At 40.2% G+C, this 15,727-nt stretch overlaps 1 protein-coding gene across 1 annotated transcript in view; it reads left to right on the top strand.

The window, feature by feature from the left end:
- PTGFRN (prostaglandin F2 receptor inhibitor) overlaps positions 1 to 15,727 on the top strand; it is a 268,645-nt gene that overhangs the window by 224,162 nt on the left and 28,756 nt on the right. Inside the window, exon 7 of the mRNA XM_033943308.1 lies at positions 6,647 to 6,754. Coding sequence (XP_033799199.1) covers positions 6,647 to 6,754 — 108 coding nt within the window. The remainder of the gene's footprint in view (positions 1 to 6,646; positions 6,755 to 15,727) is intronic.

Raw genomic sequence — 15,727 nt, 5'->3', positions numbered from 1 at the left:
TGCATATGCATTGGGGAAATCATGAAAACATGACTGGAATACGGCTCTCGAGGACCGGAGTTCCCTACCCCTGCTTTAAGGGAATTAAATCTGCTGGGAAGCTTCATCGATCTTTTGTTTTAAAGTTTATATAGATCTGGAATGAACTTCCTGACTCCATTAGGCTTTTAGGCCCAGCTACAATTATTTTATAAATTCCTGAAAACTTTGTTGTTCTCACAATTTTTAAATGGTTTAACTACAGTCTCAACGAAATGATAATATTATAGTTTATGTTCTTATGCTTTTCTTATGTACTTTAGTTTTTAATTAGTTGTTCCTTCTCCTATGTTTTCTGCTATGTACTCTAGTCTTAATTATATGTGAACCGAGTCGAGCTCCACTGGGAGATGACCCGGTATATAAACCAAAGATTAGATTAGATTGATCCAAAGGTTTCAACGTACCCTCAACGATGATACCTAGGTCCTTTTCCTGGGCAGTTACTCCTAACATGGAACCCTGCATCCCATAGATATAGCTCAGGTTCTTCTTTCCCACATGCATCACAAAGAGAATTTATGAAACGCTGAGTAAATGGTATGTGAATGTGTTAATAAATGAAAATGCCTACAAGATACTCTACAGATGGTACCTCACCCCTCTAGATTGTGAAAGATTTTTCTAGAGGCTTCAAGTGATTACTGGAAGCAGTGTGGTCAGGAGGGGGACAGGACTGGGTGGGACAGAAAATTCATATGTTATCTGGGAAATCAGTATGGGTGAAAGCAAAATCTTGGGTGATGGGTGTATCGCCATGTGGCCTAAGTTAAAGCACAATATACAGTACAATAATTGGTAAAATAGAGTGGCATCAAGAAGCACTATAGAAAGCTACTGGAAACACATGGAGGCTCCAGCCTTGCAAGAGTAGAGGGAGCGCTTGGTGTTCATAGTGAGCAAGGGACATCGACGCCTCTGTGAAAGCTTAGGTTTGAAAATAATAACACATGCAAAATGACACCAGCGCAAGGTTTTCAAAATTATAATTAAGATTTATTGAATTATTGTTTCTATTTTTCCATTATGATATCAAAAGAATCAAGCATAACTGCTTAACAGTTGCGCTAATGGGAGATCGTTATAGTTGCCAAATGCTGGCCTTCTCATAACGAGCTCATCTTACTATCTCATTTCATTCTATTATATACTTTTGGCTTATTGTGACATCATCAGGTTGACAACCAATAAAATAACATGGGTGGTCTTAAAAGTTTAGACAAGGAAAAATTCCTCCATGTTTCAAAGTTAGACAAAAACTACTTTTGATTTCTGAATTAACATTTATTATTAACATGAATTAACAATTATTAACAGGGTGCTGAGAAGTTCTCAACTTAAGTTTCATCCACACACAGTGCTGCAAAGTTGTTAGCCTGAAGGAGGGAGCTGACAGCTTCACACAAAAGCCCTCCTATGTTAGAGCAGGGGTCTCTGACTTAATTACTTCCAGATGTTGCTTTAGGATTTCTTTAGGTTGCAAAGATATATATATGTTTTTTCAAAACCTATGCTTTTGTTCAAAATACACAGTCATACATCTACTCCAGTCATATTTGTTCATTCACTCTTTGCTTGGCCAAACTTTCTTTCCATATATTCATTCATTCAAAACTATATTTAATTCAGTTTGGGACACGTTATCTTTCTTTACCAGTCTAAAGCAAGCACATGTGGTATTAATTAACACCACGCTGCTGGGAACAAAGACCTGGAAACACAAAATGGATTCCATCCTCTGGTTTCCCCCATGATTTGGCTCAACAGCCAAGTACACAAAAGAACATCATTCTTTCCCTTATATTAATCTATAGTGTGTTTTTTCTGGCTTTAGTTACATATTATTCAGATTTTTATTCACCCGTTTTTTGTACGCTTCTATTTGGGCGTGTCCCTAACTGACACATATGTTTGTTTCTAACTAGAATTACCCAGAATCATACGAAAAATAGGCACTTTTGTAGAAAAACTCCACAAAAATACTGCACTTATCATGTTCTGACATCCATTCCATTACCGTCCCATAACCATCACCCCCTGCTGGCCATGAGCCACTACTCCTCAATAGCCCGAATAGAGAAGATAACTGACCTATGATATCAAAGAGCAGAAACACCAAAGATGGTCCAGTTTGGAGATTGGTGGGGAGGAGGGGGGCCTAGATAATATGGGGATGGTCTCTTTGCTGTATTTTGTTATTTTAAGACATGTAGGAGTCCTTTTCCTAAGGTACACTAATGGATTTAGCACACACTAACAAATTAGTGTGATTAAATGGCAAGCAGCCCATAGGTATAAAATGGGCTATGCAGCATTTAGCTCACATTTGTAAAAGGACCCCTTATATATAACACAGAAAGAAAGAAGACGATTACAAATTATCCAAAACACCGCAATTAAATTATTTCACAAAGCAAAAAAATATGACCATGTAACCCCTTTATTTATCAAATCTCACTGGCTTCCAATCTCTCATCGAATCACTTTTAAAACCTTATTCCTAGTTTATAAAACATTAATCACAAATGAACCCCAATTTATATCAAAAATGATTGTCCCATATAACCCTTCTCGATCTCTAAGATCATCCTCATCTAATCAGCTTTCAGTCCCTTCATTAAGAATAATCGGCACTAGACGTAATGATATGTTCTCAGTGGTGGCCCCTTCATTGTGGAACTCCCTTCCTAATTTTATTAAAAACGAAAAAGATCTTATCTCTTTTAAAAGATTGTTAAAAACTTATTTATTTCAAGATGCATTTGCATTTGATTTATGACATGACCTATCTTAGATTTTTATTTCTTTCTAATATTTTCTTCTCACCTCATCCCATTTATACCTATTGTATATTCCATTTTATGTAAATTCTAACAGACAATGCAATTGTAACTTTCCCCTTCCTTCCTACCTATTCTTGTTTGTCCAAATTGTTTTGTCAATTGTATAAGTTATATAAACTATATGTATTACCACAATCTGTTGGTTTTTAAATTGTACATCGCTTAGATATTTTTATAAGCGATACATCAAATGTAAATAAACTTGAAACTTGAAACTTAGTGTTGTTGTACTTGATTGTTGGGAAATGAAAAGAAATAACAAAATAAAATCTACTACTACTACTATTAATTATTTCTATGGTGCTACCAAACAAATACAGCACTGTACAGAGTCACAAAGAAGACAGTCCCTGCTTGAAAGAGCTTGCAATCTAAACAGACAAGACAGACAAACAGGATACCATGGATACAGTTAGGGGAAATGGTTAATCTGCTGGTTAGATTGGTGGGCAGTGGGGAGCAGGGTTATGGATTGAAGGCTGTATCAAAAAGGTGGGTTTTCAGTCTATTTTAAAACAGGGGAAGGGGTGTGGTGGACAGACTCAGGTAATTTATTCCAGGCATAGGAGACAGCTAGATGAAAGGAACGAAGTCTGGAACTGGCAATAGAGGAGAAGAGTACAGCTAAGAGCAGCTTATATGTGAGGTGTATAAGGAGAGAGAAGAGAGGAGAGATATGGCCCGATGTATAGCCAATCAGGACGCATGTTTGTTTGTTTTTTAAATCTCTCTAAGGCAGGATGCCCACATTGTAGGCCTCCGGTGCGTGTCTACAGAGACGGGACATAGGCGTGGCTTCACCAGGAAGTGGCCTTGGGCAGGCTTAATCGTTGCTATGTCTATGTCTACGTAGATATGAGACAGACGCCTTAACTGTCTAATCGGGCCTGTAGACACTGTTCTTTTATGGACACCAACACGTGATTGATACCTAATTGGCGGCCGCTGATGTCGGCATCCAAAAGAAAATGGGGCCCTAATTGCACATAATCAGCCATGCAGTTTTAGAAGAGCCTCTTTCTGCATGCACAAAAATATGTTTTATGAAATTACCCAAATTATGGAGGGTAATACTGCCAGAATATTTAACTTATTTCATTTGAGATAGTCCACTTCTCAGCATAGGCATCATAAGAGTTTACATCATTTTACATGTATAAATACAGAAATATATTTGCAGAGACAACAAAATCAATTAATTTCTAATCATAGAAATGCATACAAACATGTTTTCCACTTTTCTTAATGTCAGAGGTAGCTAGTGTTCTCTCAATTTTTGTGGCAGCGCATTTCAGAGAAAAGCCTCTAGATTTCTGATAACTATATTTCTCATTTTAGATAGATGACCTCTAACAGAGAGGTGGAGTTGTAATAACTCTTTCTTTGACAATCTCAATACCCATGATGTCTCATACTGATTGATTCAACTGCCAAGATATTGCAGTATATCTATATTTACTAAAAAGAAAAAAAAGATGATACTGTGGCTCAAGAAAACCCAAACTCCCCCAAAACAATTTCTAACACAATAGAAATGTGGTCACAACAAACAATAAGTTAAATAAAACCCAACATAGCCATGTTTTGGCAAATGGGGTAAAAATTAAAAATTGCAATCTTCATTTATTCAAACTTGACTAGGAAAATTCTTAGAGCTTTAAAATAATTTTATTCAATAAAGATACAATAGAGCAATGGTCTCAAACTTGCAGCCCGGGGGCCATATGTGCAAGGTACTATTTTGAGGCCTTCGGTATGTTTATCATAATCACAAAACTAAAATAAAACAGTTTCTTGATCATATGTCTTTTTAGCTATAAATTATAATATTATTATTAAGACTTAGCCTAAAAGAAAGATTCATAAACTATAAAGAGTTTTACCTCATGCAAAGTTGTCATTTCTTTAATAGGCATTACGGTAACTCTTTTTTCTGAGGCCTTCCAAGTACCTACAAATCCAAAATGTGGCCCTGCAAAGGGTTTGAGTTTGAGACCACTGCATTAGAGGAAAGGAGATAGTACTCAGCTTTTCAATAGAAGCTCAAGGCAAGTTATATATGTCTCGGTAGCAATTCATAAATGTATTTTGTCATTTTTATTCTTTCAACACCTGAATGATATATATACTATCAACTGGACTAAGTTCATAGGGCTCAATTGTAGTCTCAGTTGTTGGATTATTTTCAGATAATTGTAATATTCCATGACTGTTCTCGATATGAATCCTGGCAATCCTTATTATTGAATGAATTCTGAGCAAAGTGTCCAAAATTCTGATCAAAGTGCTAAAAAAAACAAAAAAACAAAAACCTGTCTTGAAACTAGTGCTCTAGACATTTGCAAAGGCTTTCAAAAGTTAGGAATGGCATTTAGTACATAGGGGAAAGCTTGAAAGACAGAGGTACTTGAGACCTGAGTTGGCCACTGTTGAAAACAGGATACTGGGCCTGATGGACCTTCAGTCTGTTCAGTGGCATAGTAAGAGGGGGGGAGGGGGGCAAATCACCCTGGGTGCCACCTTCGTGGGGAACACCAGTGCCTCTCCTCCTCTCCACCCCTCCCCCCATATACCTCTTTGAATGTTCACCTGTGCAAGCAGCTTCTTCCACTTGCTGCTTGCGCCGGCCTCATTTCCCATCTGACATCACTTCCAGGTCGCGGGTCCAGGATGTGACATGAGAAGGGAGCCGAGACCGGCGCTAGCTGCAATATGCTGCTCATATTGGCGAACATGTCAAGAGATGGGCATGGGGTACACAAGCAGTGGTGAGGAGGGGGGCATTCAAGCATTGATGCAGTACACCACCGCTCTGAGTGCCAATCTCTCTTGCTATGCCACTAGCTCTGTCCCAGTATGACAATTGTTATGTTCTTAGGAACATCTCAGAAGAGAACCAAAATGCTAACTTTCTGTAAAAAATCCCATAAACCCACACACCTCAGTTGATAATTTGAAAAGGCATCAATTGCATAATGGCACTTAGGCACATTTAAGATGTTGTATAATACTAGTGTAAATACACTTTGACATGCAAAAGGTTTGGCATGATCACTTATGCCAGGTCAATGGCTGGTTTATGAGTGGTCATGCCTAAGTGTGCCATGCAACTGCTAATATTCTATAAGTTGTCTGTGTCGCTTGGTACTCTCCTCATGATATTCGACCCACATGCAGTTACTTTACAGAGTAGCGCAGTGGTCCTTAAACCTCTCTTGGGGGACCCCCAGTCAGTCAGATTTTCAAGATGTCCCTAATGAATATGCATGAGGTAGATTTGTGTGCATGTCACCTCTTATTATAAGCAAATATGCATCATGCATATTCATTAGGGATATCTTGAAAACCCGACTGGCTGGGGGACCCCCAGGACAGGTTTAAGAACTACTGGAGTAGCATATAGTGCATTTCTGCCAATTAGTGGGCCACTTAGATGCCTCTGTATAAATCTACCTTGTGTATAGCAGAGCAGCTCAGTTTCATTAGCAGGACAGGGCATATGATTCTGCGCTTCTGACCATAAGAGTCTCTTGAGTGCTGCTGGTTCTGAAAGGCAGGAAAAGTGGAATTGTTTGTGTTGGATGTACAGAGGCTTTGCCACAGGAGTACCCTGGAACCAGTCTTTTGTTCTTGGCCCTATCTGGAGGTAGTCATTCTGCCAAACAGCAGAGAAGTTACATCCTTGGAGGGTGCAGGGGTGGAGGGAGAGAGTGCTCAATAACTTTCAGCGTCTAACAGAAGTGCATTGTTATTACTCATTCTAGGCCCAGTGTTTAATGTGACTGTACATTCGGACAACTCATTGGTTTACCAGGGAGAGATGGTGGAGTTACTGTGCATTATTTCCATTGATGGACCAGCTGTTGAACCAGGTACCTGTCTCTTCTCTCCCCCCTCCCCCTTCCAATGTTTTCCTTACTTTATTAAGACAGGTTAGAAGATTGTCTGATGCTTGGTATCCTTGTAACTTGTATTTACCCAAGGGTAACTGTACCACAGACTTTACATTCTCTGTAAAAATACATTGGTTCAGGTTTTTTGAAGGCTTGGACAAAAATGATTTACAGTTCAGTTAAGGCCAAGTCAAGCTTTTTGCCTAATTGTTTTTATTTTTTTAATCCAGTCAAGGAAAGAGTAGGCTATTTGTGGAACTGCGGTCTATAAATCCTAAGAGGAGGGATTGCCTTCCCATCCCCTCCCAAATACTCATGCCCTTGTCATTCCAACCTCTTGTCTGCTAATGGCTCTTGATTAACATCATAGTAAAACCTGCTCCTCACAGGTAGAGATCCAGATCCTCCTGACCCAGATCCTCTGTAACCTTTCCTGCAGAAATCATGGCCAGTCCTGTTTTTAAGTTTTCTTTTAATGAGTGAATACATATGAGGCAGATCTGCATGCATGAGGAACCCAATACCTATTAGTCCCTGATCAGACAGGAAAAAAAGGGGGGGGGGGTGAAATTAATATTTATGTCTTTTATATGATCTAAGAGTTCCTTGTGATTGGTGAACATCAGCAGTTCAGCCATTCCCCAGACATACAGCTCTGCTCACTGATCAGTCAGTTTTTTTCACATTTTCAGTTCTGCACAGAGAATGGATTCTGGTCTTTCTCTAGTTGATATAAGCAAATGACCTATCATTCAGTAATAATAATAATAATAACAGTTTATATACCGCAGTACCGTGAAGTTCTATGCAGTTTACAAAAGATTCAAAGAAGGATACAAATTGATTGAACTTAAAAGAGGTGAAAGATAGTGGTGGTTAATAGGTCAATATTGGCTAATTGAGATCAATTACTCAAAAAGAATCTTTTCTAAGCTTTGGAGTTAATTTCTTCTCTGTAGTAGCTGAATTTACAAATTGTATTTATAACCAGTAAACGACTAAACAGAGTCTCACATAAATCTCATTTTGTCCAGAGGCACTTTCAACTTCAGGTCTTCCTGCAAAGAGCCCATTATTGAAAAGGAGAGGGGGGAAGGGGAAGCAGTGGCATAGTAAGGATGGGAGCAGACCGCCCCAGGATTGTCTTGGTGGAGGCGTGATCACATCTCCGCTGCCGCCAGCACCCCCATAATGCCATGCTCACACCCTCCCTTCTCCACCCCCCCCAATACCTCTTAAAATCTTTGCCAGCGTGAGCATATTCTCCGGCCTGCTGCTCACGCCGGCCTGGCTTCCCTCTGAAATCACTTCCTGGTTGTGGGGCCAGGAAGTGACATCAGAGAGAGAGCCAAAGCCAGCTTGAGCGGCAGTAAGAGAAGCTACTCACACTGGAAAAGATTTAAAGAGGTATTGGAGGGTGCACTACTGTATTGGGGGGGTGCACTACTGTGGGAAAGGGCCTTATAAAGCTCTCTTAATTTTAATCTATATCACAATACAAAAAAAAGAGAGAAATGAATCTTGATTTTCTCTTACCTCCATCAATCTTGTCAACTGGCCTGATCACAGTCATCCAGCAGTGGAGTAACCTGGTGTATAGAATCTGCCCTCTCTGTATACAAGGAGGGAGGGACTTTTTATAACAGCCCACTTAACTTGTGCAGCAAGAAGGTGCATAAGTTACACCAATTTTAAAAGGCAAAGTCTGCATATACTTTCCTTATTTAATCATTAGGATTTATTAGCCACCTTTATGAAGATATTTTTTTAAGGTGATATAAAAAAGATGGAGTTTGACATAGACAATTTACATTGTAGTTGGGGCCGGCTTAAGATGTTATGGCACCCTGGATTTATTTCTATCTTGGTGCCCACTCCACACTCTGGACTCACTTCTGTTATGGCTCCCTCAGGCCCTGGCCATGCCCCCAGGCCAGTTCCCTCCTTCTTCCTCTGATGCTACTGCCCAGTCCCAACAGGATGTGTCTTCATAGGCCATCTGCTGTGAGGAGGGATCAGCATCAATATCAAGCAGCAGCATCAGGAGGGAGAAAGGAACTGCTGCATTTCCGTCCCCTCCTATTCTGAAGCTGACATTGACGCTGGCCCTCCGTGGCAGCCTGCCTATGAAGCCGCATCCTGTCAGGACCAGGCATCAGCATCAGAGGAGGTTGGAGAATGTTCAACCACATCCTATAGCTTAACTTATGGGCTGGTGATGTCATGGCCCTGGATGTTTGGCACCCTTTAGTACCAGTGCCCTGGACAAGAGCATCACCTGGTCCATAGGTTAAACCGGCCCTGATTGTAGTTTCATCATAATAGTAAATGTTGGTTTAATGCATTGTGGATCCCATGTAATGCAGCTCATGCTGTTACATGTTATACTATAGATTCACTAAAATACAGATTCACTTACAACATAGCCAAATATCTTGGACCCCAATGTCCATGTTATTTGGGATTTACAGTGTGCACAGTCAGAATAGTGAAGTAAACTTAAAACTAGGAAAATTATTGTAATTTATCACAATAGCAATAATTTAACACAGTGTCAATAATGAAGTATAGCCAGAAGAGAATTTCTAGGTAGGGCTTGGATGAATTGGATGAGCCCATGCAATTTTCTCCCCAGATTCCCCTTCCCATCATATAAATATATATATATATATATATATATATATATATTGGTGGACATGGATTCCCAAGCCCTACCAGTTGAAGACCACCTCCTCTAGAAACCCCCTGGCCTGCAGAACACTAGTAATAATAATAAAACTTTATTTTTGTATACCGCTATACCACAAATAGTTCAAAGCGGTTTACAGAGGAAGAGACTGTACATATACAGCGAAGATACAGAGAGTAATTGTCAAGTGTATTGGTAACCAGTTTTCAATTACAAGGAGGGACAGGAAAAGGAGAGGAGATGGTTAAAGTTTGGTAGTTTGGCCGGGAGGGAAGGGGTTAGAGAAATTTATCAAAAAGGTATGATTTGAGAGATTTCCTGAAGGATAGGTAGGATGGAGCATATGAAATGATGGTGGTCAGGCAATCATTCCATCTGCCAGCTTGGAATGAGAGAGTTTTGTCAAAGAATCTTTTGTAGATACATCCCTTTGGAGAGGGGTAGGCAAACAGGTAGGCATTGCGTGTGTGGTTGGTGCCTGGAAACACAAAGTGGCATGACAGGTATATGCAGCTATTTATGACCTTAGACTTTAGTCTAGTCCATATAGCCTTAATGCAAGCACTTGAGGTATCCTTTCTCCAACAGTAGATGATTTACTAGAGTATTTTGTTCAAAATTAATTTTTAGAAGAAGATTACTATTAAGCACAGTTCATCTATATTTTTTGAGTGATTGGTCGGAGACTTTTTATGTGTAAGGTGTTTGATTAGTTATAAATGAGTAAAACACATGCTTTGGGATAAATAAAAGCGGATGGTTAGAAGTGGGAAAAGTTGTGGGGCCCACTTATTCAACTTTGTGAGGGGGAAGTTTTATCCCCTTTTTGTCTTTTGGAGGGAGGTGAGTGAGACATATTAATTTTGGAGCTTATTTGTTCTCATGGTTGGGGTGGAGAGATAGGGGTGGGGTGTTAGTATTGAAAAGTTCATATAAAGTGAGGTTATACCGTGTGTTTTTCTTTCTATATTTGCAATGTAATGCTGTTTGACAGATTGTGAGATTAATTTTTTTGGCATTATAAACCTACTTGTTGCATTTGTTTAATGAAAGACCTTGGTTGGTTAAAAAGTAGATGGTTAGAATGACACTAAACGTGCAGTTGAAAAAGGTATGTGGAACTGGTCCTGATGTGGTGTGAAAGACGGGATAGTCAGTTACCACAGCTATTAAAGGCTTAGAAGAAGAGCCAGGTTTTCACCTCTTTCCTGAAGTAGAGCTAATCTTGAGTTTAGTGTAGCCTCTTTGAGAGAGTTCCAGAGTGTGGAGGTGACTCCTGAGCAGGCACGCTAGCAGGTGTCACATTTATGTCATTTCCTGTGGTGATGGTAGTTGCCTTATTTTGAAAGAACCTGCACACATTTAAAGCATGTACAAATTTCCCAGTTATTTTTCACGTCTATGCACACATTTCATAAAATACATGCATAAGTTAAGGAGAGGAAAAAAGCATTTCTTTCCTACAAGCGTACGCAGAAAAAAGAAGCTAAAGTAGAATATAGGACCAGGTCTGCAGCGGTCAAAACGGCAGTTAGGGAGGCCAAACTTCGAGTGGAAGAAACTCTGGCAAAAAACATTAAGAAAGGGGACAAATCCTTCTTCAGGTATATTAGTGATAGGAAAAGGAACACGGACGGGATAGTACGCCTTAGAAGACCGGACGGAAACTACGCGGTAGCGGATTCCGAAAAAGCTGAACTACTGAATGAATACTTCTGCTCAGTCTTCACCTGCGAGGCACTAGGACCCCGACCACAGTTGAAGGCAAAGCAAAGAGCGGAAGACCCATTTCAGAATTTTGAGTTCACACCAGGAGACGTCTACAGCGAACTGACAAAGCTCAAGGTAAACAAGGCCATGGGACCGAACAATTTACACCCAAGAGTGCTCAGAGAATTGAGAGATGTTCTGGCGGAACCGTTGGCCGTGCTCTTCAATCTCTCACTAAGTACGGGAAAAGTTCCTTTGGACTGGAAAACAGCTAACGTCGTCCCTCTGCATAAAAAGGGTTGCAAGGCAGAGGTTGCGAACTATAGACCGGTGAGTCTCACTTCAATAGTTTGTAAACTCATGGAAAGGCTGCTGAACAAGATGGAATCGATGGTGTTAGGAGAGACACTAACTGCATGGGTTAATGATTGGCTAAGTGGCAGACTTCAGAGGGTGGTGGTTTACGGTACCCTCTCTGAAACATCGGAGGTGACCAGCGGAGTGCCACAGGGCTCAGTCCTGGGCCCACTCCTCTTCAACATATTCATTGGGGATCTGACTCAAGGACTTCAAGGTAAGGTAACCTTATTCGCTGATGACGCCAAACTATGCAATATAGTAAGCGACTGCAATCTACAGGATACTATGGCGCATGACCTGCGTACATTAGAAAGGTGGTCCTCGACCTGGCAACTGGGCTTCAACGCCAGGAAATGTAAGGTCATGCACCTCGGAAGCGGAAATCCATGCAAAGCTTACACCTTGAATGGAGAAACTTTAACCAGGACTACAGCAGAACGTGATTTAGGAGTAATCATCAGTGCAGACATGAAAACTGCCACTCAAGTGGAGAAGGCTTCATCTAAGGCACGGCAGATGATAGGTTGTATCAAAAGAAGCTTCGTCAGCAGGAAGCCTGAAGTCATAATGCCATTGTACAGAGCCATGGTGAGACCTCATCTGGAATACTGTGTGCAATTCTGGAGGCCGTAAAGATGTGCTCAGAATTGAGTCGGTTCAGAGGATGGCCACCAGGATGGTCTCGGGGCTCGAGGGTCACTCGTATGAAGAAAGACTGAACAAATTGCAGCTCTACATTCTCGAAAAGCGTAGGGAGAGGGGAGACATGATTGAGACATTTAAGTACATCACGGGATGTGTCGAGGTGGAAGATGATATCTTCCTTCTCAAAGGACCCTCAATCACAAGAGGGCATCTGCTCAAACTCAGGGGAGGGAAGTTTTGTGGAGACGCCAGGAAGTACTTCTTCACGGAAAGAGCGATTGAGCATTGGAACAGGCTTCCAGTGCAGGTGATCGAGGCCAGCAGCATCCCGAACTTTAAGAATAAATGGGATACCTATGTGGGATCCCTACGAGGGTCAAGTCAAGGAATAGGGTCACTAGGTATAGACTTGAAGGAGCGGGTCAGTAGAGTGGCAGTATAATTAAGGGAGTCAGTAGACTTAAAGGGATGGGTCAGTAGAGTGGGCAGACTTGATGGGCTGTAGCCCTTATCTGCCGTCATCTTTCTATGTTTCTAAGTTCAAACCCTACCCCATAAGCACCTTCAGTTCACCCTGGGGAATTTTATAAAAGTCTATTTCTGCAAGTGAGGGGGTAATTCTATAAAGGGCGACTATTTTTGCATGTCAAGATTGTGCCTATTTTGACCCTCTTCTATAAAGAAAAGTAGGTGCCTTTAATTCTTTAGCATATACTGGTATAAAAGGTCAAAATCAAGCCTATATTTAGGTGGAATCACTTACAACAGTCGTAGAGGTGGCGCAAATGCTTGCACTTAAAATGTTAAAAGAACTTTTGTACATTATACTATTTTGAAATGTCTGTTGTTTGTTTAAATTTTGGGGGGGGGTTTCTGTATGTTTCTATTTTCTGTATGTTGCTATTTGTAAAGCCGCCTAGAAATAGGTGGTTGAGAAATCTTTTAAATAAATAAATAAAATCTGTGGGGGTCCATATTCAAAGCAACTTAACCAACCAGAAATGGCTTCTAGCTAGTTAAATCGCCTTTTCGGAGCTAACCACAATTTTCTGTAGCACTTTAACTGTTTAGTGCCAAAAAGAAAACTGGCTGTTTTGGGGGTGTTACCCGGCTTAGTCTTCCACACTTAATCGACTGGGTTACCTATATAAATAGGACCGCATGAAAGTCAGTTCTATATTCCCCTGTCCCCCCCCCCCCCCCTTTACAAAGCTACGCATCTGAGTGCCGTGCAGCAAATGCTCTGATGGCCAGTCAATTCCTATTGGCGTTGGAGAATTTACCACACCGGCTTGCACTGTTTGTGCAGTAATTGCTGTCTAAATCTGGGAGTTCCTTTTATCCCCAAAGTGCTATGTTATACTGTATGCAGAAATATGTAATAAAATTATCCCCAAGATGGATGTCACCGATAAATTTATTTTTTTTCAATAGAGACTCCTAACAAAAACACTTCCTGAAACAGTAGCTGACGGCGAGGATAGTAGGGAAATGTGTCATGTGGTTATCACGTGTTTTCCCAAGGAAATATTTTTAGACTGCAACATGAAGCTGCATATAAGATCTTTTTCTTCTTTCTGAATATATCTAGTTGTGTCTTGCACTTTATTTCCATCATATTTACACGTTAAGGTTTATAAATAGAGTATATCCATATTGTATTTCCCAAATCATAGTGACAGGTTTATGAAGAGGAACTTAAATAAAATGAGATCACTTTCTTTGAATGTTGTGGAAGCCTTTAAGTGCTTCCTGGGGGCCTCCTCTTCCTTTCCCTTTCCTGGCAACAGCTGAATTAAGCCTCATCACATGAATTATTGAGGAGAGATCATTTCTCAACCCCTATCCCTCTGAGGACAAGCCTGAGAAACCATCCACTAGTGATTGAGGCTGGCCAGCACAGCTGTATCAGCTCAAGATTCTCATTCTGTGTTTGCCAGGAATTTTTTCTTTGCTTTGGCTGGGTATAAGTTACCTCTCTTCACAGCTGCCAAGCTTGATGAGCAGTTATAAAGCTTCCACTTAGTTTCATCTCGCACCCCACTGTTTCCATGAGACTGTTCTCATGTTGGCGGTTTTGAAAGGTACTGTAAGAGGGGTGGATCTGCTCCTGGTCATATGTGCTGATAAGTGGGGCACTTTCTTAATTCATCTCTATTCACTGACACCTAGAACTTACTTATAAAAATCAAAGTTTTTTGTTTCATGCATAATTTAATTTTTTGTGCTCAGAAAGCAACTGCCACCTCAGCAGCCCATGCCCATTTTCCCAACAAGTGTGAAAGGTACTCCTTTTCAATCATTGCATTATTTTTTGCTTTATTTCTTTCAAAACAGCTCATTTTTTTTTCTTTTCAAAAAACAATTGAATACCTGGCAATATAATGTACTTACCTTATATCACAACAAATCTTCAGTCATATCAATTCCAGTTTTCATCCACAACCATTAATGATAACCGCAAGGGGTGATTCTTCCAGTGTTTTTCAAATTTGTAATCCTTTGCAGGAAATAAAGTCTCACTAACCTCCTCTCTTGCAAAGCTGTGCGTTTTTAGTGCTGGCCACGGTAACAGCTCCAATGCTCATAGAATTCCTATGAGTGTCTGAGCTGTTACCACCACAGCTGGTGCTAAAAACGCTAGCGGGACTTTGTAAAGGAGGGGGTAAACTATCACTTGATTAAGCTGATTTTGGCGAAACCGGGATCCCAGTTGAGTATTTGTATATAATAGTGAAATGTTTTAAATGAAATAAAATGAATTACAAATTTGAAGAACATTGAAGAATCACATCTTACTGTCATCGTTAATGGTTGTAGATGATAACTGGAATTGATTTGACTGAAGATTTGTTGTGAAATAAGATAAGTGTAGTGCAGTGATTAAAGCTACAGCCTCAGCACCCTGAGGTTGTGGGTTCAAACCCATGCTGCTCCTTGCTACCCTGGGCAAGCCACTTAATCCCCCTATTGCCTCAGATACATTATGAGCCCACCAGAATAGACAAGGAAAAATGTTTGTACCTGAATAAATTCATGTAAACTGTTCTGAGCTCCCCTGGGCGAACAGTATAGAAAGTGAATACATAAATATTGCCAGTTTTTCAATTGCTTTTTGAAAAGAAAAAAGGTTTTGAACTGTTAAAAAAAAAACTGAAGCAAAAAATAGTTTGTTGGAAAAATGGGCACAGGCTGCTGAGGTAGCAGTTTTCAGAGCACAAAAAATTAAATTATAAAACAAAAAATGTTGGTTTTTAAAAGTAAGTTAAATGTTGCAGAAGATATTAGTTGCTCTAGGTGTCAGTGAATGTAACCCTGCCACCCTCTGGCCTAAGCGCTACAGCTCCTTTTTCAATAAATCTGTAGTCGTGGTATATGAGTGGCCAGCAGACAAATAACACTAGCCACTCCTAAATTAATAAATTATTTATGAGAACCTGGCTAGGTCTAAAGGTAGATTGAGAATTGGGTCAGATGACAAGCTCAGTGAGTTTAATTAACAAATTGCTTTTTATTTTTTAAGTGCATACAGTATATATATTTATTGC

Source organism: Geotrypetes seraphini, chromosome 4 (assembly GCF_902459505.1).
Source record: "Geotrypetes seraphini chromosome 4, aGeoSer1.1, whole genome shotgun sequence".
NCBI classification, from domain to species: domain Eukaryota; kingdom Metazoa; phylum Chordata; class Amphibia; order Gymnophiona; family Dermophiidae; genus Geotrypetes; species Geotrypetes seraphini.
The sequence above is the reverse complement of the archived record's forward strand: the minus strand, read 5'-3'. Positions and strand labels throughout refer to the sequence as shown.